Source organism: Thalassophryne amazonica, chromosome 6 (genome assembly GCF_902500255.1).
Source record: "Thalassophryne amazonica chromosome 6, fThaAma1.1, whole genome shotgun sequence".
NCBI lineage: Eukaryota > Metazoa > Chordata > Actinopteri > Batrachoidiformes > Batrachoididae > Thalassophryne > Thalassophryne amazonica.
The window spans coordinates 90,439,246-90,464,758 of NC_047108.1; the positions used below are offsets into that span (position 1 = coordinate 90,439,246).

At 39.8% G+C, this 25,513-nt stretch overlaps 1 protein-coding gene across 7 annotated transcripts in view; it reads left to right on the plus strand.

Annotated features, from left to right (window-relative positions):
- Nucleotides 1-25,513, plus strand: part of LOC117512625 (IQ motif and SEC7 domain-containing protein 1-like) — a 364,856-nt gene that overhangs the window by 299,017 nt on the left and 40,326 nt on the right. For all 7 annotated transcript variants that reach the window (XM_034172769.1, XM_034172770.1, XM_034172775.1 and 4 more), the window contains 3 exons: nucleotides 21,852-22,131; nucleotides 22,427-23,700; nucleotides 25,340-25,501. In XM_034172769.1, coding sequence (XP_034028660.1) covers nucleotides 21,852-22,131; nucleotides 22,427-23,700; nucleotides 25,340-25,501 — 1,716 coding nt within the window. The remainder of the gene's footprint in view (nucleotides 1-21,851; nucleotides 22,132-22,426; nucleotides 23,701-25,339; nucleotides 25,502-25,513) is intronic.

Genomic DNA, 25,513 nt, shown 5'->3' on the forward strand with positions numbered 1-25,513 from the left:
AACAAAACGCTTTTTATGTGTGGAGACTTTAGCATTAATATAGAAAGCTCCAGTTGCCAAAGAACAAGTGACTTTCTGAATTCAATGTATAGTTTGGGGTTATTCCCCTTGATAACAAAACCAACCGGAATTACATCGCAAAGTGCAACGGTAATTGATAATATATTCACAAATAGAACAGATGAAATTATTAAGAATGGGATCTTGATGACAGATCTTATCGATCATTTACCAGTTTTTTCAATATTTAAATACAAAAATAGGTACAAGAAAAAAACTGTTCTAAACTTTAAAAGAGATAAGTCAGTAAAAGCCTTAGAGGCATTAAATTATGACCTTAAAAATCAAAATTGGGAAGAGGTTTATGTCGGTGATGTTAATGTAGTATATAATTAATTTATGAAAATACTTATGAAATCATATAAAACTGTAAATTAATAAAAACTAGTAAGAAAAGAGTAAATAAACCATGGTTGACTAAGGGAATAAAAAATGCTTGTGTAAAGAAAAACTATTTATATAGGTGCTTTTTAAAAAAGCAAACAAAGGAAACAGAACACAGATACAAACAATATAAAAATAAACTATTGACAATAATTAGGAAACAAAAAAAAGATTATTATAGTGAACAATTAAGAGTAAAGATAATATGAGGGCAACATGGGAAATTATAGTGTGATTGAAAGTGATGGAGCGAAATCAACTTTTCCAAGGAAAATAAAGAGATATATGACACAAAGGAAGTTGTAAATGAGTTTAATGATTATTTTTCAAATGTGGGATCAAGTCTGATGGAAAATAAACTAATAGTAGAAGATAAATTAAATACACTTGTAAATACGGTCAATAGTATTTTCCTTGACAATGTGGAAAAAGATGAAATAAGAAATATTATTTAAAAAACTGTAAGCAAAAGATCAACTGACTATGAAGATTTAGACATGACTGTAAAAAGTATAATAGAAACTGTTATTGAACCATTCACTTACATTTGTAATCTGTCTCTGTCAACAGGAATTTTCCCAGACGAAATGAAAATTGCCAAGGTAGTCCCATTATATAAAAATGGAGACAAACATAATTTTTCAAATTACAGGCCAGTGTCATTGCTTCCACAGTTTTCTAAAATTATGGAAAAAGTTTTTGTAACAAGGTTGGACAAATTCATTGAGAAACATCATATTTTAAATAATGCTCAGTATGGATTCAGAACAAAACATTCGACAGCTATGGCAATTATGGAATTAACAGAGAAACTATCAACAACAGTAGATAATAAGGATTATTTTGTAAGTATCTTTATTGACCTGAAAAAAGCTTTTGATGTTATGGACCACTCAAGATTGCTTCACAAGTTACAACAATATGGAATTAGAGGTATTGCACATCAGTGGGTAAAAAGCTACTTAGAAAATAGAAAACAGTTTGTTCAGATAAATAATATTAAATCAGAATTGTGTAACATCATTTATGGTGTGCCACAAGGGTTGGTACTTGGACCCAAACTGTTTATTTTGTATATCAATGATTTTGTGAATGTATCTAAAGTACTTGGCAGCATATTATTTGCTGATGATACAACATTATTTTACTCTGGATCAGATATCCAGGAAGTAGTACAAGTGATAAATACAGAGTTGGAAAAAGTTAAACACTGGTTTGATATAAACAGATAGTCACTAAATCTTAATAAGACACATTTCATATTATTTAATGACAGAGTGGGAAATAATGATGTGTCATTAAAAATACATGGAATGGACATACAAAGGGTAAAAGAAACGAAATTTCTAGGAGTCATGATTGATGAAGATCTTACATGGAAGTCACACATAAATTACATAAAAGGAAAAATAGCGAAAGCCATTGCTGTTTTGCATAAAGTAAAATTTTCATTAAATAGTTATGGTTTATTAACATTGTACAATTCATTGATTGTCCCATATTTAACATATTGTGTAGAAATCTGGGGATCAACATGTACAACTTATACACAACCATTATTTATTCTGCAGAAAAGAGCTTTAAAAATGATTAGTAATAGTCGTTTTAGAGATCCATCTAATCCATTATTCATTAAGTATAGGGTACTTAAATTTCATGATTTAGTTGATTTGAAAATATTACAATGTATCAAGCTAACAAAAATACCTTACCAATAAACATTCAAAATATGTTTGAAAAAAGAGTAAGTAGTTATAATTTGAAAGGAATAGAAGTCTTTAAAAAACCAAGATTCAGAACCAAAGTAAAGGAACGGAGTATTGCAGTGAATGGTGTAAAATTATGGAACAACCTCAACAAAGAAATCAAAGAATCAAGGTCACTTAAATTATTTTAAAAACGTATTAAACTAGATGTATTAAGTAAGTATGAAACTATGAAATAAGTCAGTGGGTTGTGACAAAGTCTAAAATGTAATCTGTTAATAATGTCTAAAATGTTTTAAGTTTAAAATGTAACCTGTTAGGGATGTAATCTTTTAAATAATGGTTAAAATTATGAAATAAGTCAGTGGTATTTGACAAGTCAAAATTGTAATCTGTTTAATAATGTTGAATAATGATACTTAAAATTGAAAGATTGTATTGTAAAAAGGGGCAGAATATATAAGACTTGTTCTCTCTGCTCCTTTTCATTCAAAGTCTTGTAAATTTCATTTCTGCTTTTCTGTCTTTTTCTTTTAAATGAATGAAATAAAGAAAAAAAATATGCAGCACAGTTCATGTGGATGGAGGAAGAATCTGAGAGCTTGTTAAATATTGGATTTAAGAAACAAACAAACCAGAAAGGCCAATATTTAGCAGGAGTTGCACGATAGATATCACGAGAGGACGAACCCAGTATTCAATAACACCAGTTGATGGAGACGCTGTCATTTTGTCACTGTTTTTCTCGACATTGTGTGAAAATATCACTAAAATTTTGCAGAAATCCAAATGGAGATGTGCCTTTTGACTGAGTTATATTGGCTATGCAAGATGCAATTGTGAAACTTGAGGCCCAGTGTTCAGGATTTGGAAAATGCATATTCTCAAGACAGTTTGCAACATTTCAAGTGACATGACTCAATTTTTTTTTTTTTATTATTATTTTGTGGTAGTACTTTGCTCTATGAGGAAACCTGAGAGGAATGCACCAGGAGTTGAACCGTGATTCGTATCGAACTGTGAGGGAGATGTAGTATTATTACAGCACTACTCTCTTGGTGGGCAGAGCTAGAGGGAAGGTTTAGGTTTCACGAGGACGCCCACGTCCCCACAGCTCTGCTCTTGCTCAGCCGTTAGCTGCCATTAATCTTATGAGACTTCTGACGACTGTATGTTGTCTGCTGCACGCCCCCCGAGTGATATTTTCATGCTGCTGGCGTGTTCAGCTTCCAACTTTGCAGCTGTGTAAATCCCAAACTCTACAAGCATTTCTATTTATAGCACTTGGCAAATCATTATTGGTATGAATTTGACCACTGTATTCTGGTGAAATTTAGACGGGTTTTTAGGGTTTAATGGTGTTTGTTCTCCATCAATTACGTGTAGTTATTTCCCTCACGTCTCCGTCACAGAGGCTGGTGTGTGCACCTGAATTTACGAGCTTTCTGAGTCACCGTGAAGACAGAAAACATCTGCTGGCGTTGTGTTTAGACCACTTGTTGTCAGTGCACGTGGGGTGCATGCGGTGATAAGAATGTTCTGTTTGAGACAAGCGCTTCACTGGTTACAGTTTGTGTGGTAATGCTGACCAGAGAGAAATATGAAGTAGAAAAAAAGTTAAGTGGCCTAGGTTAAGTTGACAAGTAAATTAAGTAGTAAAACAAGCAGCCCTCATCAAGGAAACATCATCAGGGTTTACATTTAGGCCCCTGGTGCTTCCCGTCTTACTGTGTGGTTGTGAGACTTAGATGAAATCAGTGACTGAAGGCAATGACTAGATTTCTGTGAGACTAGGTCTCTTCAGATGATCCTTGGGTCCTGCTAAATGGACTTTGCATCAAACAAATGTTCTTCAAACTCGGATAAGGAGTAGCATGAACTGCTACAACGTTTAGGCCATATGGTATTCTAGGAACATGATCCAGAACACAGGTGCCTCAGTGTTGAGGACCACACACTGCAAAAACTGTGTTTCTTAAAATAAGCCAAATAATCTGAAATCTAGCCAAATTGTCTTGTATTATGCAAAGAAATATGCCGTTGGGGTAAGAAAAATTTGCTTGGCTATAATTCTCAAAACTAGCAAAATGTCTAGGCACTCAGTAATCAAAATGTGCCTTAAAACTAGACAAAATTCTTATTTTAAGATTAGTCTCTGTCTTAAATTAAGGAAAACAATCTTGTTCCTTTGCTTGGATGATTTGAAATCCATTGCCTTTCCTTGTTACTGGTTAAATACAGCTTGATATTAGCTGGAAAAAAGAAAAATAAGACGTTTTTTCTTTTCTAAAAAAATGCTTGATGAGATTATTTTTTATTTAGACAAAAATTAAGCCAAATTTTCTTTAAACAAGTCACTTTTTACTTTCTTAGATATCTGTTTTTGCAGTGGCTAGAGAATACCAATGGGGGGGAGCACCCACATTTGGTTAGTTTCAAGAGATAGGGATGGACTGGTTGTCTGCCTGGCTAGTTGCCATCCAGGTCCCAAGGTGGCGCAGTGGTGTGCTGCATGTGGCAACGTGCAACATCAGCACAATGCTTCCAGACTTGACCTGATGTATTACTTAGAGCATTCATGGTGCATTCACGTCGACTGTGATCTCACTTGGCTGCAACTCGAAGAACTTGAAATGTGGAATTTATGGCAGGAAGAGGAGAGAGAGTCAACGTGAAATTTTGAAAAAGCATGAAGCAACAAGTTCTGTGATGGGGGCCAGCCAATGTTGCGTACAATAAGCAGTGATTGTGTTCACAAAATCACGTAACTTCGTACTAGCCCGTGCATATTCTGCTCTAAAATTTTGGGATTCTGTTGGGTACAGGTCTATGATAGACTGGCGTCCTGTCTAGGGTGTACCCCATCTCACACCCTATGACTGCTGTGATAGGCTCCAGCCCCCGTGGGGATCAGTGGTGGGCGTGTACAGTGACAGATGTTTCACTTTAACTTGATGAAGTAGGTATTACATAATGTTGATTAAAGCTTTATGGATACCTGTATTGTTTTGCTTTAGTAAAAACTCGACATTTAGAAGAAGAGGGATGTTGTTTGTTTTTTGCAAGAATTGAGATCATTGTTGCGGTTCTTGTAAAAAAAAAAAAAAAAAAAAAAAAAAGACTGTAGTCAAATATGGCCTTGCAAAACAAATTTCCAGTGTTGTGTTGCTGGTCTCTGTCCAATAATACGTCAGAATTGTGCTTTTCTCAAACATTAACATGTTAAATAGTCTGTTTATGGGTATCTGCAAGAGAAATCTGCATTATGCTTCAACCTTGACATGCAAATGTTATTTTCTCACAGGTCGGTGAATCTGAAATCAGATTAATGCATATTTCCTTTTTATGATTGATTCAGCGGTTAGATTTAGAATATTGTAATACCTGCCCCCTCGTTCCCTGCCTTCTTTTTTTAACCGCATTTGGGCGTCACGTTCACCCCACACTGTAACGCTTTCTTTGTAGCTCCGGCCTGCACTTCATTAACAGCCTTCTATTCTCAGAACTCCTGTAGATGTGACTCCTATTTTCCGGGATGGAGGAATGTTTCTCCCTCAGGTCCGACTGATGGAACGGGTTGAGGCCTGGGCAGGGGCCTGTGCCTATTTGCTCAGGATGTGTTGAGAAAGAAGGAGGGAGGAAAGAGAAATGGTCAACCTCCCCCCCCACCCACACACACACACACACACACACACACACACACACACACGCTCCAAATCCCTGTATCCCGTGGCTGAAAATCACTGCCAGCTGAGCTGACATGCTTATCCGAGCCTAGATCAGGATTACGCGGCGTCCTGGTGTATGACGAGCCAGACAGAGAGACGCACGCTGTTGGCGAGTTGTTGCTACAGTGGGATCATATTGCAAAGGGTGTACAGTCACTCAGGAAGAGGTCTTGGGACAGTCACATTGCTTCATGCATCGGCTTCCAGTTCTTGTTCTGCAGTTCTCATAAGTGATGGATACCGTATGTTAATAATATACATCTGAAGTTCTCAACGTGGACCATGTGGCCTCAGTTCTGCCTTCGACGGAGTAACAGCTTCCAGATTCTGCTCTGTTGTTTGCTTACAGTCTTCTTTTCCCTCCTCTTTATTTTTTCCCGCCACGATGAAGAATTAGTCACCCCGTGGAGAGTTTGATGACCACGGGGTGAAAAGAACTACACGACTTCTTCTCGCCGTCTTCTGTAGAAGTAAAATCACATGAAACAGAATAACAAAATGAAAAGAAAGACACCATCTTCACTTCTCTGTAACTATGTGGTCAGCAGTCACTGTATGGATCTCTGTAGCACCCACAGATTGTTTATATGTTGCCCAAGCTCTCCATAGGTTTTCTGAAAAGTGGATTTGAAGTTCAAATGGTTCTTGATGACACCATCACCAAGCTGTAAATGGGTAAAGAGCTGGAGTGTAGGCAAACCCTATGTGACCTGGGTGGGACAGATGAAGCCCAAACATGCCCTCCATCTCATAGTTACTGAGAAAGATAAAGTTAATGGGCTAAGTTTCTTTTGAGAGTTTAATTAATGCATGTTTTGCAGAGTGGGTGGTGTCTTGGGTGGAGGTATTAACAGCTGTGACCAGTGTATTGCCTCAGTAACTGTGGAACCATCAGTGGAGTTACTGTCACCAATTTATACTTGTTAATTCATGTTATTGAGACTAATATACATATTAAATAATGCTAAAATTTCACTTAATGGAAATACTGAAGCGCAGACTTCCTAGATGCTCTGTTAGTGTAGTTAAACATATAGTAAGTCATGTTATCTCTGTTTGAAATAACATAGTCATAAATTTGAAACGGCATCCTGCAGGCACGGCTAACCAGGGCCCTTGACTTGGCACTCTAACTTTAACTTAAGATGACCACGCCCCTATTTATTAATATTTTTTGGCTTAAAATAACTTTAGCTGATAAGTTATACAAAAAAAGTAAATCACACTGCACTCCCGTATAGTTGTCATGAATGAGGAATCGAGTCGTTGCTATGTTTTCTTACTAGGCTATAAACATGTTTATAACTGCTGTAAAGTTGGACATTTTAATACGTGGCGATTCATGAGCCTCTTTTTGAGCCTGATGCAACTGTTTTTGCCACTTCCAGGTTGGCTTCCTTTTTCAGCACAGGAGATTGATGCTTGGTAAGAACATTGTCATATAAAATACATCGCTGTACCAAAAATTACTTTTCATATCAATACCTCCAACTCAGTATTTGTGTTTTTAAAAACAGAAGTCACAAAACTGAAAGCTGCCGCTCGCTGTGTTCCGCCTGTGTGACGGCACACCAGGTGTTCCTGTTAACGATGGTCGCGTCTCACTTTGCTGTGACAGATGGTTGTAGGATTCGTCCCAGTTATGATTATGCACAGAAGAATGCTTTTCACTGTGCTGTGCTCCCATAACTGTAGGCAGGTCTGCACACCCAAAGGTTATATTTTGGCCCAAGAGACTTGAATGACTAAATGGGGTGGGGCCTTTTAAGCAAGCGTCTACAGTTGAAAAGGAGGAAAAAGAAAGGAAAGGCTGGGGGGGGGGAACAATAGTGCCAAAGAAACTGTCTTCCAACTTTTCACCCAGGATTAGTGGTGGAAACTACCTGCTTGGTTCACATTTTAACGTCAGCATTGGTTCCAATCCTTCCTGGGGATGTTTCCAGTGAATTCTTTGCTGAATATTGAAGCGTCACACAGGGTGGCTGATCAAATTACACGTGTAGTGTCTGTCAATGCAGCGGAGACTTTTTTCATCGTCGCACCCTTGGCAGCCCCTGCAGTCAGTGGGATTCAACACCAATAACCAGCAAAAATCTATTTAAGCATAAAAATTCAAAAAGAAAAAATAATATAGCACCTTCAACTGCATCACAGACTAAAACAGTTAAATGTGGTCTATTAAACATTAGGTATCTCTCTTCTAAGTCCCTGTTAGTAAATGATATAATTATTGATCAACATATTGATTTATTCTGCCTTACAGAAACCTGGTTACAGTAGTAATAATAATAATAGTGGGCGATTTTAACATCCACACAGATGCTGAGAATGACAGCCTCAACACTGCATTTAATCTATTATTAGACTCAATTGGCTTTGCTCAAAATGTAAATGAGTCCACCCACCACTTTAATCATATCTTAGATCTTGTTCTGACTTATGGTATGGAAATTGAAGACTTAACAGTATTCCCTGAAAACTCCCTTCTGTCTGATCATTTCTTAATAACATTTACATTTACTCTGATGGACTACCCAGCAGTGGGGAATAAGTTTCATTACACTAGAAGTCTTTCAGAAAGCGCTGTAACTAGGTTTAAGGATATGATTCCTTCTTTATGTTCTCTAATGCCATATACCAACACAGTGCAGAGTAGCTACCTAAACTCTGTAAGTGAGATAGAGTATCTCGTCAGTAGTTTTACATCCTCATTGAAGACAACTTTGGATGCTGTAGCTCCTCTGAAAAAGAGAGCTTTAAATCAGAAGTGCCTGACTCCGTGGTATAACTCACAAACTCGCAGCTTAAAGCAGATAACCCGTAAGTTGGAGAGGAAATGGCATCTCACTAATTTAGAAGATCTTCACTTAGCCTGGAAAAAGAGTCTGTTGCTCTATAAAAAAGCCCTCCGTAAAGCTAGGACATCTTACTACTCATCACTAATTGAAGAAAATAAGAACAACCCCAGGTTTCTTTTCAGCACTGTAGCCAGGCTGACAAAGAGTCAGAGCTCTATTGAGCTGAGTATTCCTTTAACTTTAACTAGTAATGACTTCATGACTTTCTTTGCTAATAAAATTTTAACTATTAAAGAAAAAATTACTCATAACCATCCCAAAGACATATCGTTCTCTTTGGCTGCTTTCAGTGATGCCGGTATTTGGTTAGACTCTTTCTCTCCGATTGTTCTGAGTTATTTTCATTAGTTACTTCATCCAAACCATCAACATGTCTATTAGACCCCATTCCTACCAGGTTGCTCAAGGAAGCCCTACCATTATTTAATGCTTCGATCTTAAATATGATCAATCTACCTTTATTAGTTGGCTATGTACCACAGGCTTTTAAGGTGGCAGTAATTAAACCATTACTTAAAAAGCCATCACTTGACCCAGCTATCTTAGCTAATTATAGGCCAATCTCCAACCTTCCTTTTCTCTCAAAAATTCTTGAAAGGGTAGTTGTAAAACAGCTAACTGATCATCTGCAGAGGAATGGTCTATTTGAAGAGTTTCAGTCAGGTTTTAGAATTCATCATAGTACAGAAACAGCATTAGTGAAGGTTACAAATGATCTTCTTATGGCCTCAGACAGTGGACTCATCTCTGTGCTTGTTCTGTTAGACCTCAGTGCTGCTTTTGATACTGTTGACCATAAAATTTTATTACAGAGATTAGAGCATGCCATAGGTATTAAAGGCACTGCGCTGCGGTGGTTTGAATCATATTTATCTAATAGATTACAATTTGTTCATGTAAATGGGGAATCTTCTTCACAGACTAAGGTTAATTATGGAGTTCCACAAGGTTCTGTGCTAGGACCAATTTTATTCACTTTATACATGCTTCCCTTAGGCAGTATTATTAGACGGCATTGCTTAAATTTTCATTGTTACGCAGATGATACCCAGCTTTATCTATCCATGAAGCCAGAGGACACACACCAATTAGCTAAACTGCAGGATTGTCTTACAGACATAAAGACATGGATGACCTCTAATTTCCTGCTTTTAAACTCAGATAAAACTGAAGTTATTGTACTTGGCCCCACAAATCTTAGAAACACGGTGTCTAATCAGATCCTTACTCTGGATGGCATTACCCTGACCTCTAGTAATACTGTGAGAAATCTTGGAGTCATTTTTGATCAGGATATGTCATTCAATGCGCATATTAAACAAATATGTAGGACTGCTTTTTTGCATTTACGCCATATCTCTAAAATTAGAAAGGTCTTGTCTCAGAGTGATGCTGAAAAACTAATTCATGCATTTATTTCCTCTAGGATGGACTATTGTAATTCATTATTATCAGGTTGTCCTAAAAGTTCCCTGAAAAGCCTTCAGTTAATTCAAAATGCTGCAGCTAGAGTACTAACGGGGACTAGAAGGAGAGAGCATATCTCACCCATATTGGCCTCTCTTCATTGGCTTCCTGTTAATTCTACAATAGAATTTAAAATTCTTCTTCTTACTTATAAGGTTTTGAATAATCAGGTCCCATCTTATCTTAGGGACCTCGTAGTACCATATCACCCCAATAGAGCGCTTCGCTCTCAGACTGCAGGCTTACTTGTAGTTCCTAGGGTTTGTAAGAGTAGAATGGGAGGCAGAGCCTTCAGCTTTCAGGCTCCTCTCCTGTGGAACCAGCTCCCAATTCAGATCAGGGAGACAGACACCCTCTCTACTTTTAAGATTAGGCTTAAAACTTTCCTTTTTGCTAAAGCTTATAGTTAGGGCTGGATCAGGTGACCCTGAACCATCCCTTAGTTATGCTGCTATAGACGTAGACTGCTGGGGGGTTCCCATGATGCACTGTTTCTTTCTCTTTTTGCTTTGTATGCACCACTCTGCATTTAATCATTAGTGATCGATCTCTGCTCCCCTCCACAGCATGTCTTTTTCCTGGTTCTCTCCCTCAGCCCCAACCAGTCGTAGCAGAAGACTGCCCCTCCCTGAGCCTGGTTCTGCTGGAGGTTTCTTCCTGTTAAAAGGGAGTTTTTCCTTCCCACCGTCGCCAAGTGCTTGCTCACAGGGGGTCGTTTTGACCGTTGGGGTTTTTACGTAATTATTGTATGGCTTTGCCTTACAATATAAAGCGCCTTGGGGCAACTGTTTGTTGTGATTTGGCGCTATATAAATAAAATTGATTGATTGATTGATTGAACTAAAGATTCACTTAAATTTGATATATGGAAACACTTTTCCTGCACAAGAACAAAATAATATTTGCTTCAAAACAGCATTTGTTAAATTAAGGGCTTTCTGAATGTTACTCTTCTGTCCTGGTTTTGCAGCAACAGTAGAGCAATATGATGCTTGAAAGGCAGGAGTGCTTCATTTTTTTTTTTGGACAGCAATGTCTTCTCTGATGTACAAAACACATCTTAAGCACCATATTTCCTTCTTCATTAGAAAGAGTTAAAGGATAAATTTGAAATTTCCAAATGCTATTTAAAAAAAAATGTTGGTCGACTTTTTTTTTTTTTGACGATAGTTGTAGACACAAACTCACTAAAATACATCAACTCATAAAATAAAACGCAATGTTAAAATACCCTAGACCATATGAGCATTGTGTTATTTATAATTTGTAGTTGTTTAATTAATTATTAAGATCCTATTGTCTTACATACAAGTTGTATATGTTCAATAAAGCCCTTCTATCAATCAGTCAATCAAAAAAAAATATTTATGGTTCAACAGCGTCTACAGGAGGCTTTGCGTGTGCATGTACTGCTTTTGACAAGAGCGGAAGTTGTGCAAATCAAGGAATATTTGTACATCACACTCTGTGCATTTGCAGGTATTAATGACACAAATTTAACTCCATATAAAGTTAGCTTTGAGTTAGCAGAAGTTAGTGTGCATGCTAACTTCTGCGATTTTGCTCTAGTGGTGTTATAAGGTTCCAAAAACAGTGTTTTCAGTTTTAGAAGTGTTTATTTCTCGCTAGCTTTTACACAATATATGACAAAGAGGTTATATTAATACACAAACGAAACAGTTTTGCAGCTAGCAAAACCAGCCTGTAATGTCATCATGCTAACGTCGGTGAAATGTCTTCTAAATCACCTCAGAGGTGTTATTAGGTTCCAAAAACAGCGTTTTCAGTTTTAGAAGTGTTTATTTCTCACTAGCTTTTACATAATAAATGACAAAGAGGTTATATTAACACACAAACGAAACAGAGTTTTGCAGCTAGCAAAACCAGCCTGTAATGTCATCATGCTAACGTCGGTGAAATGTCTTCTAAATCACTTCAGAGGTGTTATTAGGTTCCAAAAACACCGTTTTCAGTTTTAGAAGTGTTTATTTCTCACTAGCTTTTACATAATAAATGACAGAGGTTATATTAACAAACAAAACAGAGTTTTGCAGCTAGCAAAACCAGCCTGTAACGTCATCATGCTAATGTTGGCGAAATGTCTTCTAAATCACCTCAAAGGTGTTATTAGGTTCCAAAAACAGTGTTTTCAGTTTGAGAAGTGTTTATTTCTCGCTAGCATTTACATAATATATGAGAAACATGGCATACGAGGTCTGTCAATAAAGTATAGGTCCTTTTTATTTTTTTCAAAAACTATATGGATTTCATTCATGTTTTTACGTCAGACATGCTTGAACCCTCGTGCGCATGCCTGAGTTTTTCCACGCCTGTCGGTGACGTTATTCGCCTGTGAGCACTCCTTGTGGGAGGAGTCGTCCAGCCCCTCGTCGGAATTCCTTTGTCTGAGAAGTTGCTGAGAGACTGGCGCTTTGTTTGATCAAAATTTTTTCTAAACCTGTGAGGCACATCGAAGTGGACACGGTTCGAAAAATGAAGCTGGTTTTCGGTGAAAATTTTAACGGCTGATGAGAGATTTTGAGGTGATACTGTCACTTTAAGGACTTCCCATGGAGCGGGACATCGCGCAGCGCTCCCAGGCGCCATCGTCAGCCTGTTTCAAGCTGAAAACCTCCACATATCAGGCTCTATTGATCCAGGACGTCGTGAGAGAACAGAAGTTTCAGAAGAAATCGGTTTCAGCATTTTATCCGGATATTCCACTGTTAAAGGAGATTTTTTTTAATGAAAGACGTGCGGACGGATTGCAGCGTCGGCTCGCAGCCAGCGCGACGCTCCGCCACAGGAAAAACACCTCTGTTGGAAGCCTTAAGGACAAGTTGGAACATGCCCAGCTGTTAAACAATTTCTCAGATACTCACTCCACTGAAAGCCATCAAAAGCCGCCTGAATTTTACAAATGGTTATCAACACAGAGGTGTTTCCCGACACGCCGGACCCGTCCGCATGTCTTTCATTAAAAAAAATCTCCTTTAACAGTGGAATATCTGGATAAAATGCTGAAACCGACTTCTTCTGAAACTTCTCTGTTCTCTCACAATGTCCTGGATCAATAGAGCCTGAAATGTGGAGGTTTTCAGCTTGAAACAGGCTGACGACGGCGCCTGGGAGCGCTGTGCAACGTCCCGCTACCTTGGGAAGTCCTTAACGCTACAGTATCACCTCAATCTCTCATCAGCCGTTAAAATTTTCACCGAAAACCAGCTTAATTTTTCGAACCGTGTCCACTTCGATGTGCCTCACAGGTTTAGAAAAAATTTTGATCAAACAAAGCGCCAGTCTCTCAGCAACTTCTCAGACAAAGGAATTCCGACGAGGGGCTGGACGACTCCTCCCACAAGGAGTGCTCACAGGCAAATGACGTCACCGACAGGCGTGGAAAAACTCAGGCATGCGCACGAGGGTTCAAGCATGTCTGACGTAAAAACATATGAATCAAATCCATATAGTTTTTGAAAAAAATAAAAAGGACCTATACTTTATTGACAGCCCTCGTATAAACACATAAATGAAGCGATTTTAGACAAACCTGCCAATGACATCACGGCACAGCTCTGCTATGATTGGCTGTCAGCCCTGCCACTCAAAAAAAAAAAAAAGGAACAGATTGAAACAGAATGTGGCTTTAACCTCTTAAAATACCTCTTAAAATAGGTCAAGGTTAGCCATCTTTGAACTTGTCCAAGGTCTGTGTCCCAAAAATGTTCCCTGTCAATTTGAAGACTTTGGCACTAATAGAACTTGACAGACGGACGGACGTAAACTCTTTGCAATACCCAGTGGCCATATCTGATGGCCTCAGTTAAAAATGGACAAAAAATGGTTTTGCACAATATGACATGGCTTTTATAATTGGAGCCAAAGTTTAATATGAACTATTTACATTTTAAAATCTGCTGACTGAAAGTTCAAACCTGAATTAAAAAAAAACTCCATGAATAATGTCAATTAAAGTGGTTAAATATTTTTTTATTAATGAAACAATTGTAAGAAATCTCTATACTTATGAAATAACAATAGACTCTGCTGCTTTCCTTCGTTCACATCTCTGACAGCTTTTTACTTAATATTCATGAAGCCTTCCTTTGAATATTTCATTTGCAGTTTCACGTGTTTAACAGTTGAACGGCCGTATTAAGGAGCACTCTTAATGAACTGGGTGTGTGTTTGTCTATGACGTTCTGCAGTTCAGACACAAAATCACACAATCTATTTGTGGAAGTACAGACGAGCCGTTTGAATTTGGTGGCTGTCCAAATGTATTTGAACCAAATATCCTGACTGTGACCTGTGGCACAGATTATTCTGTTCCTGCTGCACACGGTGTTGCCAGGTTGTTCTCAGAGGAAGTTGCCACAGGCGTGTCCATTTATGTGTAAAAGTTGTTACGTGACATTGCTGGGATGATGATGATGATGATGTCATCGAGTAGATGTAGAACGGTGGCCAGGACAAGATTTTAACTGCGGTGTTTTCTGCTTGTCCCCTACACTTCATCTACATAGTTGTTTTTTTTTTTATCTGTTTAGCCCGTGACTGTTTAAATTGCACCATTTAACGATGATATAATCGTGAAGGCTCACTTTTTGCAGCAGCAGCTTTATTATGTCCGCCAAGGATGTAATAAAAATCATTGTTTATTTATTTGTCTGTCTGTCTGTTAGCAAGATTACATCAAAACTACTGCACGGAGTTTGACCCAATTCACCAAGGAAGACTCCATTCAATTTTGGAGGTGATCTGGATCCGGATTCTTGATTAAGTTTCACTTCATATAGGCTTTGAAGGATTACTGTTAGCAGGTTTCCGTCAAAACTACTGCATGGATTCTCACCAAATTTGCACCACAGATACATATTAGGCCATGGAAGACTCCGTTAAATTTTGGAGGTGATCCAGATCTGGATTGGCGGACTTCAGAAATCTCCGATTGCTCTTGTTTGTTGTTGTGGTTTTAATCATGCCTATGATGTTTGCACAATGCTGTGTTTCAAAATTAAAGTGAGTTACATTGCCTACTTTTCTTGCAGTGTGTTGATTTTCTCAGCAGACAGACAAAAGGAGGAGGACGTGCAGGTTGAGAATCTGGTTCAAGTAACCACTGTGGTGAACAGGATCAAACAAACATCCCCTTAGCCTTGAGGTTTTACAAGGCTTTCAGTAAATACGGGGGTATCGTGAACCTTGAATGACCATCTTTTGTAAACATATTGTTGGCATGTTGCAGTGAGCGTGGCTAAAAACTCTGTAAATCTGTACGCAGTTGAAAGTAAAACTTGACTAATGTGCTCACAAAAAGGATTTGAGAATACGGCTGATGTTTCAACTCTTGACCACATTCAGTTCCACTTTTTCTTTGGGCGTTTCGGCTGCTGTTGGCCGGCAGGTCGCTGGAGCTCGAGCTGTCTCATGAAGGAAGTGGATTGTGTACACTGTCTCTGGGTGTGTCGACACAGTTCAAACATGTTTCGCTGCCGGTAAACATTGAATGCTCTGTTCAAGTGGACAAGAAGGAACATCAGTAATGTTGGTTTTAGTGTCATGTTGTTTAAAGAGCCGGTGAGCACCACGTTTACCCACATTAGCTGTCTCTAAGTGGCTGTAACGGCCATATTTACTCTGATATTCTTCTCTGCACTGGACTTTGTAACATCTGTTGGATCAGTGTGTCAACGTCGCACCAGCAAACATGATGCAACCCCCGTCGTCCATCGATTGGCCCTGAAGGTGGCATAAACTTTGGCTTCCCGGAGGAATCTGTACTCTGAACTTGACTGGAAGAATGGTGGACAAGATATGGAGGAAGAGTTGGCATTTTTTAGAAAGTAAAGGGTCTTTCCGCAGTAAGCGATTGTCTTCCAGTGCTGCAGCACGTAAGAGTGAGTGAGTAATCCTCTCTTCTTTTCCCGGCCACATTATTTGTGTAGAAGGTGCTATCACGAGGATAGCAGGTGACTGGGTGTACTTCATTAATGGTGATTCTTTACATGGCTTTTTTTTTTTAAATGGATGTAGAACAGAAAACTCTCCCTGAGAGAGTCATATGCCTAATAATAATTACCAGGACATCCGTATGATGTTGGACAGTCAGTATGTCCGATTGTTGAATGGATACCTCCAGCTCTACACCACAATTCTATAATGTTAACCACATTTGCAGTTTCAGTGTCAGTATTACACCGCAGATTTCAAAATTGGTTTTGCTTGAGGTGTTATGTAGCCTTCACAAGGCACTGCTTCTTTTATAGCATCATACTATTTTAACTGTCATGCTGCGTTCATATGTTGGCTGCAAACAGCAGACGGTAAACCGGATGTTCCACTGTTTTCACTGAGGGGATGACATAACATTCCAACGCACACTGCGCACCGTTACAGCACTTGCCAGCAAAGTTTCAACTTGTACCGCTTGCCGCAGCTACTGTACAAGTACAAACCGGGTGCTGTTGTATCTCTACCAACGAGAAGAAACAGCAAGAGATGGAGTATTATGTCTGTGTGTGTGTGTGTGTGTGTGTGTGTGTGTGTGTGTGTGTATGTATGTATGTATATATATATATATATATATATTTTTTTTTTTTTTTTTACAGATAACCGATAACTATTAGTATTGATTTGGACGCGGCCACATCAGATTACACTGTCGACTTCTGATAAACCAGTTTCACTTTAAGCGCCGCAGGGGCTTCATTGTAAATTCAAGGATCGCAAACACAAAAAGAACACACGAAAAATGAATGACTGAAGAAATAAAACCCCAAACACTGTCATCATCTTTCAAAAGCAGTAAAACACAATATTAGAAGTCACAGTTTATCTCGGTATTATATATACCGTCATTTAAAACAGGCTATGAAGCAGGCTATGCTTTTCTTTTAATGCAAAAAAGAAACTCATAGCTGCAACATTTTTAGCAATTTTGGATTTTGGTAACCTCATTTATATGAATGCCCCAACTCAAGTATTGAAACTATTAGACTCAGTCTACCATGCCTCTCTGAGGTTCATCACAAACTGTAAGCCTCGCACACACCACTGCGAACTTTACACACGTGTGGGCTGGCCAGCCTTGGATTCTCGTAGACTCACTCACTGGGGTATGTTCATTTATAAGGGTATTCTCCGTCTGCTCCCCTCATATCTCTCTGAATATATTCAACCAAAAGTGGCTGGATTGTATTCCTTACGCTCTCAAGAATCACTGCTCCTGTCTGTACCAAGTGTCCGCACAGAAACTGGGAAGGTGGCATTTCAGTTTTCTGCCCCCACAACATGGAACAATCTACAGAAAGACTGGAAACTAAAGGAACTGGTTCCAATTGGCAAGTTTAAACTTTTGCTCAAAGGTTTGGAAATGAAATCCATGATTTGTAAATGCTTTTAAATAGCTGTATTATTGTATGAAAATGTCTTTTATGTCTTGACATTGTTGTGATCTGTGCCGCTGTCTTGGCCAGGACTCCCTTGAAAAAGAGATTAGTAATCTCAATGGGACTTTCCTGGTTAAATAAAGGTTAAATAAAAAATAAATAAAATTTACAAACTAAAAGCTGCTGCTTTTTTCACATGCTTTGAACCCTGTGGCTTAAACAACCGAAATACATCCACTAATGTATTGATTGGCAGAGTAAAATACACGTAGTAAATATAAATTCTTATCTGTTAGTTTCCGTGGGATTCATTAAATTCTGAAGAAATAATCCACATAGTGTCCTGATTATCCAACACGGTGTCTAAGAAACGTCCCTCTGTAACATAGCTGCGCCATGAGAACTCCTCTCTCCCACCGAGTCTTGGCGATTAAATTATGCCGTCAGCCACAAAGAAATAAAATAATGTTAAAATTAGTCTGTTTTGTTTCTGCATCGAGCGAACTGTAACGCCCAAAGTGAACTTGAAATGCACTACCCACAATGTTCCCTGCGTTGACCGGCCAATCATGTTTTGCGCTTAATGATGACGTCATCAGCAAGCAATAGCCACAAACGCACAACAGACGGATTAAAATGTTTGATTTTAGGGTTTACAAACATTTTTGACCGTTAAACTTTGCTCACTTTACCAGCAAAAAAAATGTTAGCAGACTGAAAGTTATCGGAACTAAATTTATCGGAAGATAATTGGTCCGCTGATGGTTTTAAAAGTTATCTGAAAAGCTAATCCGCTAGCAAAAACATTAACTTTGATAGTTATCAGTTATCGGATTAGCTGAACTGTGCCCACCACTGTGTGTGTGTGTGTGTGTGTGTGTGTGTGTGTGTGTGTGTGTGTGTGTGTGTGTGTGTGTGTGTGTGTGTGTGTGTGTGTGTGTGTGTGTCTATATATATATATATATATATATATATATACGAGGGCTGTCAATAAAGTAACGGTCCTTTTTATTTTTTTCAAAAACTATATGGATTTCATTCATATGTTTTTACGTCAGACATGCTTGAACCCTCGTGCGCATGCGTGACTTTTTCCACGCCTGTCGGTGACGTCATTCGCCTGTGAGCACTCCTTGTGGGAGGAGTCGTCCAGCCCCTCATCGGAATTCCTTTGTCTGAGAAGTTGCTGAGAGACTGGCGCTTTGTTTGATCAAAATTTTTTCTAAACCTGTGAGACACATCGAAGTGGACACGGTTCGAAAAATTAAACTGGTTTTCAGTGAAAATTTTAACGGCTGATGAGAGATTTTGAGGTGATTCTGTTGCTTTAAGGACTTCCCACGGAGTGAGACGTCGCTCAGCGCTCTCAGCCGCCGTCGTCAGCCTGTTCAAGCTGAAAGCCTCCACATTTCAGGCTCTATTGATCCAGGACGTCGTGAGAGAACAGAGAAGTTTCAGAAGAAGTCGGTTTCAGCATTTTATCCGGATATTCCACTGTTAAAGGAGATTTTTTTTAATGAAAGACGTGCGGACGGATCCAGGCGGCTTTTGATGGCTTTCAGTGGAGTGAGTATATGAGAAATTGTTTAACAGGCAGGACATGTTCCAACTTGTCCTTAAGGTTTTCAACAGAGGTGTTTTTCCTGTGGCGGAGCCTCGCGGCGGCTGCGTCCCGACGCACGGACCCGTCCGCACGTCTTTCATTAAAAAAATCTCCTTTAACAGTGAATCAAAATCTCTCATCAGCCGTTAAAATTTTCACTGAAAACCAGCTTAATTTTTCGAACCGTGTCCACTTCGATGTGTCTCACAGGTTTAGAAAAAATTTTGATCAAACAAAGCGCCAGTCTCTCAGCAACTTCTCAGACAAAGGAATTCCGACGAGGGGCTGGACGACTCCTCCCACAAGGAGTGCTCACAGGCGAATGACGTCACCGACAGGCGTGGAAAAACTCACGCATGCGCACGAGGGTTCAAGCATGTCTGACGTAAAAACATATGAATGAAATCCATATAGTTTTTGAAAAAAATAAAAAGGACCGTTACTTTATTGACAGCCCTCGTATATATATATATATATATACAAGGTCTGTTAGAAAAGTATTGGACCTTTGTATTTTTTTTCCAAAACCTGATGGATTTGAATCACGTGTGCTTGCATGAGCAAACCTTGAACCTTCGTACGCATGCGTGAACTTTTTCACGCCTGTCGATTGCGTCATTTGCTGGTAAGCAGCCTTTGTGTGAGGACATGTGTAGCGCTCTTGGTGGATTTTCATTGCAAGGAAAAAGATGGAACGACTGGAGCAGCACCGCATCAAATTTTGCCAGAAACTATTCGGAAGATTCAGACGGCTCTCGGCGTCACACAGATTGAGGAGCGGTACAACCGGTTTAAAGACGTCCGCACAACGGTGGAGAGCGAGCCACGCTCCAGTCGGCCATTGACATGCTGAAATGACCAGATCATTGCCAAAAGTGAACACTGTGGTGATGTGGGACCATCGTGGGACTATCCGAGAAATTGCGGAAGAGGTGGACATCAGCACTTTTTCGGTGCATTCCATTGTGAAGATTTGGCCATGAAAAGAGTGGCGGTGAAATTCGTGCCGCTGCTGACGGAGCAAAAACGCCTTCGTGTTGAAGCCTCACAGGACATGCTGGACTCCGAAAAATGATGCCCACCTCTTCCGCAATTTCTCAGATAGTCACACAACTGAAAAATCACTGAAAGCCGTCTGAATCTTCTGAATGGTTTCCACCTGGCTGTCACCCAGTTTCTGGAAAAATTTGATGCGGTGCTGCTCCAGTCATTCCGCCATTTTCCTTGCAATGAAAATCCGCCGAGAGCGCTACACATGTCCTCACACAAAGGCTGCTTACCAGCAACTGACGCAATCAACAGGCGTGAAAAAGTTCACGCATGCGCACGAAGGTTCAAGGTTGGCTCATGCAAGAACACGTGATTCAAATCCATCAGGTATTTATGTTTATGAGCTTTTGACAAGCGCAGAAGTTAGCTTTGAGTTAGCGGAAGTTAGTATGCACACTGACGTCCGCAAAAGTTCTTGCACATCCTTCCAGAGGTGTTATAAAAAAAAACAGCATTTTCAGTTTTAGAAGTGTCTATTTCTTGCTAGCGTCTACATAATATATGACAGAGGTCATATTTACACACAAACAAAACGGTTTGCAGCTAACCTATGACGTCACCAAGCTAATGTCTGCGAACTCTCTTGTAAATCACATAAGAGGTGTTATTAGGTTTCAAAAACAGCTTTTTCAGTTTTAGAAGTGTTTATTTCTCGTTAGCATTACAGAATATATGAGAAATATGTCATATAAACACATTAAGCAGTGTTACACAGGCCTGCCACTGCCGTCACGGTGCTACTCTCCTCTGATTGGCTGTCAGCCCCATCACTCAAAAAAAAAACAAAAAAAGAACAGAATGAAACAATGTGACTTTTTAACCTTAGAAAATACCTCTTAAAATAGGTTAAGGTTAGCCATCTTTGAACTTGTCCAAGGTCTGTGTCCCAAGAATGTTCTCTGTGAATTTGAAGACTCTGGCAGTAATAGGACTGGACTTATGATGAGCACAGATGGATGGATGCAAAGTATTTGCAATACCCGATGGCCATATTTGATGGCAGCTGGTCACTTTTTTCCTCTGTTGCTAATGTGACCAGGGGGTGATGAGGGTCTCAGGCATGCTTGACAGCATTGTAAACAATGCTGTTGTTGCACCTTCTGCTGGACAAATTACATAATGACACCATTTCCAACAACCATCGTGTTTTTCTGCATTGTTTATTCGTGAAATAAAAAGTTACATATCAGCAAAAATGGTGCCAACACCGATATATTCGTGAAAGGTTCATATCTGTTGACATTATCTGTCAACATGTCTAAACTACCATCAGAGCCAGAGCTCCATATTTTAAGACAACACTGTGCGTAATGCTAAAATCCTGTGCATTTCAATTCAGTAAATTATTGTCCATATCATAAACATTGAAAAATTAGAGCATCTCGCATCATCTTCAGTCTGCTTCTGCAGAAGATCTGCTGTCATGAGTGGTATAACGGTTTTTCTTCCATTGATTTGTGAAAGGCAGCGATCAAAACAAATTTACTTTCACTGTGAAATTAAAGCCCGTTGTTTGAAGTGGTTGGTGCAATTTTTTTCTATTATTAATGAAATTGTCCTTTTTATATCACACCTGTGTTGACAGTTTTCCTCTCTTATTGCAGTGTGGAAGGGGATGGCCGGCCCAGTGAGAGTGGCACGTCTCTGGACGGTCGACCCAACTATGGTCAGGGACCAGTGACTCACAGCTCAGCCATCAGCCCTGACCGATTTGACAGCCCACTTTACAGCCACGGGGTCCAGCCTGGACCCCAGAGGCCCCGACGGCCCAAGCTCCAGCACTCGCAGTCTATCCTCCGTAAGCAGGCCGAGGAGGAGGCTATCAAGCGTTCCCGTTCGCTCTCTGAGAGCTATGAGCTTTCTGCAGACCTCCAAGACAAACAGGTAATCTGCCTTACTGATTAGTTTACTTGAAAGTCAGACAGCATCTCATTGTTTAGATTAGAGTATCCATGTTGTCATACAATATTTCTTAAGCAAAATTGTGAATTGTGTGTGGGTTACTTAATGGAAAGCCAGCTGTTTGGTATTATGTTTTTTATGGAGGAAAGACTTTTTGATACATTGACCACTGGGAGAAGCAATTGATATCCAACAAGATTATACAGAGTACACACTAAAGCTGACACATGAAATATTCAATGACTGGGTTGTTTAATTTGTTCCGTATTTTGCCTAGGTGGAGATGCTGGAGCGTAAATATGGTGGCCGATTCATAACTCGGCATGCGGCTCGCACCATCCAGACAGCCTTCCGCCAGTACCAGATGAACAAGAACTTTGAACGTCTCAGGAGCTCTATGTCTGAGAACCGTATGTCCAGGCGGATTGTTCTGTCCAACATGAGGATGCAGCTCTCATTCGAGGGCCCTGAGAAAGTCCACAGTTCCTACTTTGAAGGGAGGCAGGTGTCCATGACTGATGACGGCACCCCACTGTCCATGGTGCAGTCTGATTGCGGCGATGTAGAGATTCACCAGCAGGCCAACTTGGCACCTCACCCAGTCCCGCAGGGTGATCTGACGGATGCAATCACAGAGCTGGAGGATGCCTTTTCCAGGCAAGTTAAATCTCTGGCTGAATCAATTGATGATGCACTGAACTGTCGCAGCCTTCAGGGGGATGAGGGACCAGACCCAGAGGCCATGGGCTGCCCTGAAGTCGAGCGGGAAGTGCCCTATCAGGTGAAATCCCACCGCAGGGCAGGCAGTCGTATGCGTGATGATCCAACCTACAGCGATGTTACTCTTTTCATTGATGAGGAGGACATGCCCCCCTCTATTGCTTTGTCGAGGTCAGGGGACCACCCCTCCAGCACAGAATCGGACATGCGGTTACGTTCGGTCAACTCCTCCCAGGAGTACTGGCCTATTGACCCTAAAGATGAGGGTCGTGACACAGACACCAGCTGCCGCAGCACTCCATCTCTAGAGTGCCAAGAGCAGCGCCTTAGAATGGACCATCTTCCTCTGTTGACTATAGAACCTCCTAGTGACAGCTCTGCAGAGATCAGTGACCGGTCAGATCGTGGCTCTGTCAAACGACCCCCTGTGTACGAGCCTCACGCCCACATTGTAACGTCATCCCAGGCTAGCCCCAAACACATTTCTCATGGGCCCCCACCACGAGCTCCCCCTCGTGACGATGAGGCATCTTTGCGTCGCCGCCACCGACAGCTGGAAAGCCATCTTGCCATCAATGGCTCAGCCAACCGACAGAGCAAGTCAGAATCGGACTTTTCTGATGGTGACAATGACAGCATCAACAGCACATCAAACTCAAATGATACAATCAACTGTAGCTCTGAGTCATCGTCGAGAGACAGTCTACGAGAACAGACGCTCAGCAAACAGACGTACCACAAGGAGACACGAAACAGCTGGGACTCACCTATCTTCAGTAATGATGTTATTCGCAAGAGACACTATCGCATCGGCCTGAATCTCTTCAACAAGTACGTACTCCATTACCAGTTTTTGGAGTTTGTCCAAGAACCTAGAAGAGGTGTTAGAGAAGCCTTTTTGTGTGTTATACTCTAATTGTGTATTTCTTATTAAAATACATACATTGGTATTGTTCAGTATATTTGAATAGAAGCAGAACAATGGGGAAATAAAGGTGTAGCTCTTCTTTTGTTCTGATCTAGCTTCTTTTGTTACAAGGTATGTTGTTTTGATTTTGTGTTGTTTTTTGTTTGTTTTTGTCTTCTGTTTTGTAAAATTTTGCAAAAACCTTTTAACTGTTAGAATGGCCTTAGCAGTTGGTCACCCCTCTGTGTCTGGTCTGCTTGAGGTTTCTTCCTCAGTATCATTAGAGAGAGTTTTTCCTTACCGCTGTCACCTGTGTGCTTGCTCTAGGGGTTGGTAAGGTTAGACCTTACTTGTGTAAAGGGCCTTGAGGCAGCTTTGTTGTGATTTGGCACTATATAAAACAAAATAAATTGAAAAATTGAAATTGAAATTTTTTATGAACAGAAATCTCCAATGTATTAAAATATTATGAACATTTCAGTATGAGTGTGAGAGCTTTAGGCACCACAACATTTTGATTAAAATGTTAACCTTCATCAGAAAGTTAACAGAAACCTTTATTTAAAATTTTCAAGCATTCCTTTTCCTTTTTTTATTTTATTCATTGTAGAAAATAATCAATTGTCAAATTATAACAATGCATTTATTTTTATAGTGCTTTCAAGAACAAATCAAGTGCTTCACAATTTTGAATACAAAACAATCAACCATAAAAACCAAACATTCACATAGTAAGAACAGTTAGAATTTAGCAAATATGAGCAAAATTCTAAATGAAAAGTATCCGCACTGTACGTGCAACAATAACAAGTTAGAAAAATTTAAAACACACACACACACACATATGTCATTTTTGATTATGTATGACTTCATTATGAAATCACTCATACGTATCAATCACAAATATTTTGCTGATCAATATATGCTTTTGATCATCCATCTCTGCTTCTTGGTTTTGAAATATACAACAAAAAGGTGTTTTTCACATGAAGTTTCAAGGAAATCTGTCCAACTGTTTTTGAGATTTCATTTCATTTATATAGTGCCAAATCACAGCAAAGCTGCCTCAAGGTGCTTCACACAAGTACCAACCTCTAGATCAAGCACAGGCAACAGTGGTAAGGAAAAACTCCCTCTGGTAATTTTGTAGAAGAAACCTCAAGCAGTCCAGACTCAAAGGGGTGACCCACTGTTTAGGGTGTACTAATAAAAACATTTTTAACACTACAGAGGAACATCACATTTTTGAGAGTTATTAAGTCCACGCAGACGTCCAGGACAGCACCAGTTGGTTGGGGAGGGGACGAGGGATTGGGTCTTCAGATCCGGTCTTCAAGCATAGTCCGTTTTGTAACTGCCGTACTCGACCTTCATTTGCACTCGTGCGTGTAGCCGCACAGGCGTCAGCACCACAGGCAGGGGTTTTGGCTGTTTGTTGTTTTCAATGTTTACCTAAACCTTTTCCACAGTACTGAATATAAGGTTATTCTATCGTGTTGTTGTGGAGTGTCTACAAATTATATCGAAAAACAAATAACCCTTCATCTGTGTTGGATTTTCCAGGAAGCCAGAGAAAGGCATCCAGTACTTGACTGAGAGGGGATTTATCCCAGACACACCGGTGGGCGTGGCTCACTTCCTGCTGCAGAGAAAGGGGCTGAGCAGGCAGATGATAGGAGAATTCCTCGGCAACCGGCAGAAACAGTTCAACAGAGATGTCCTGGAGTAAGAATGATT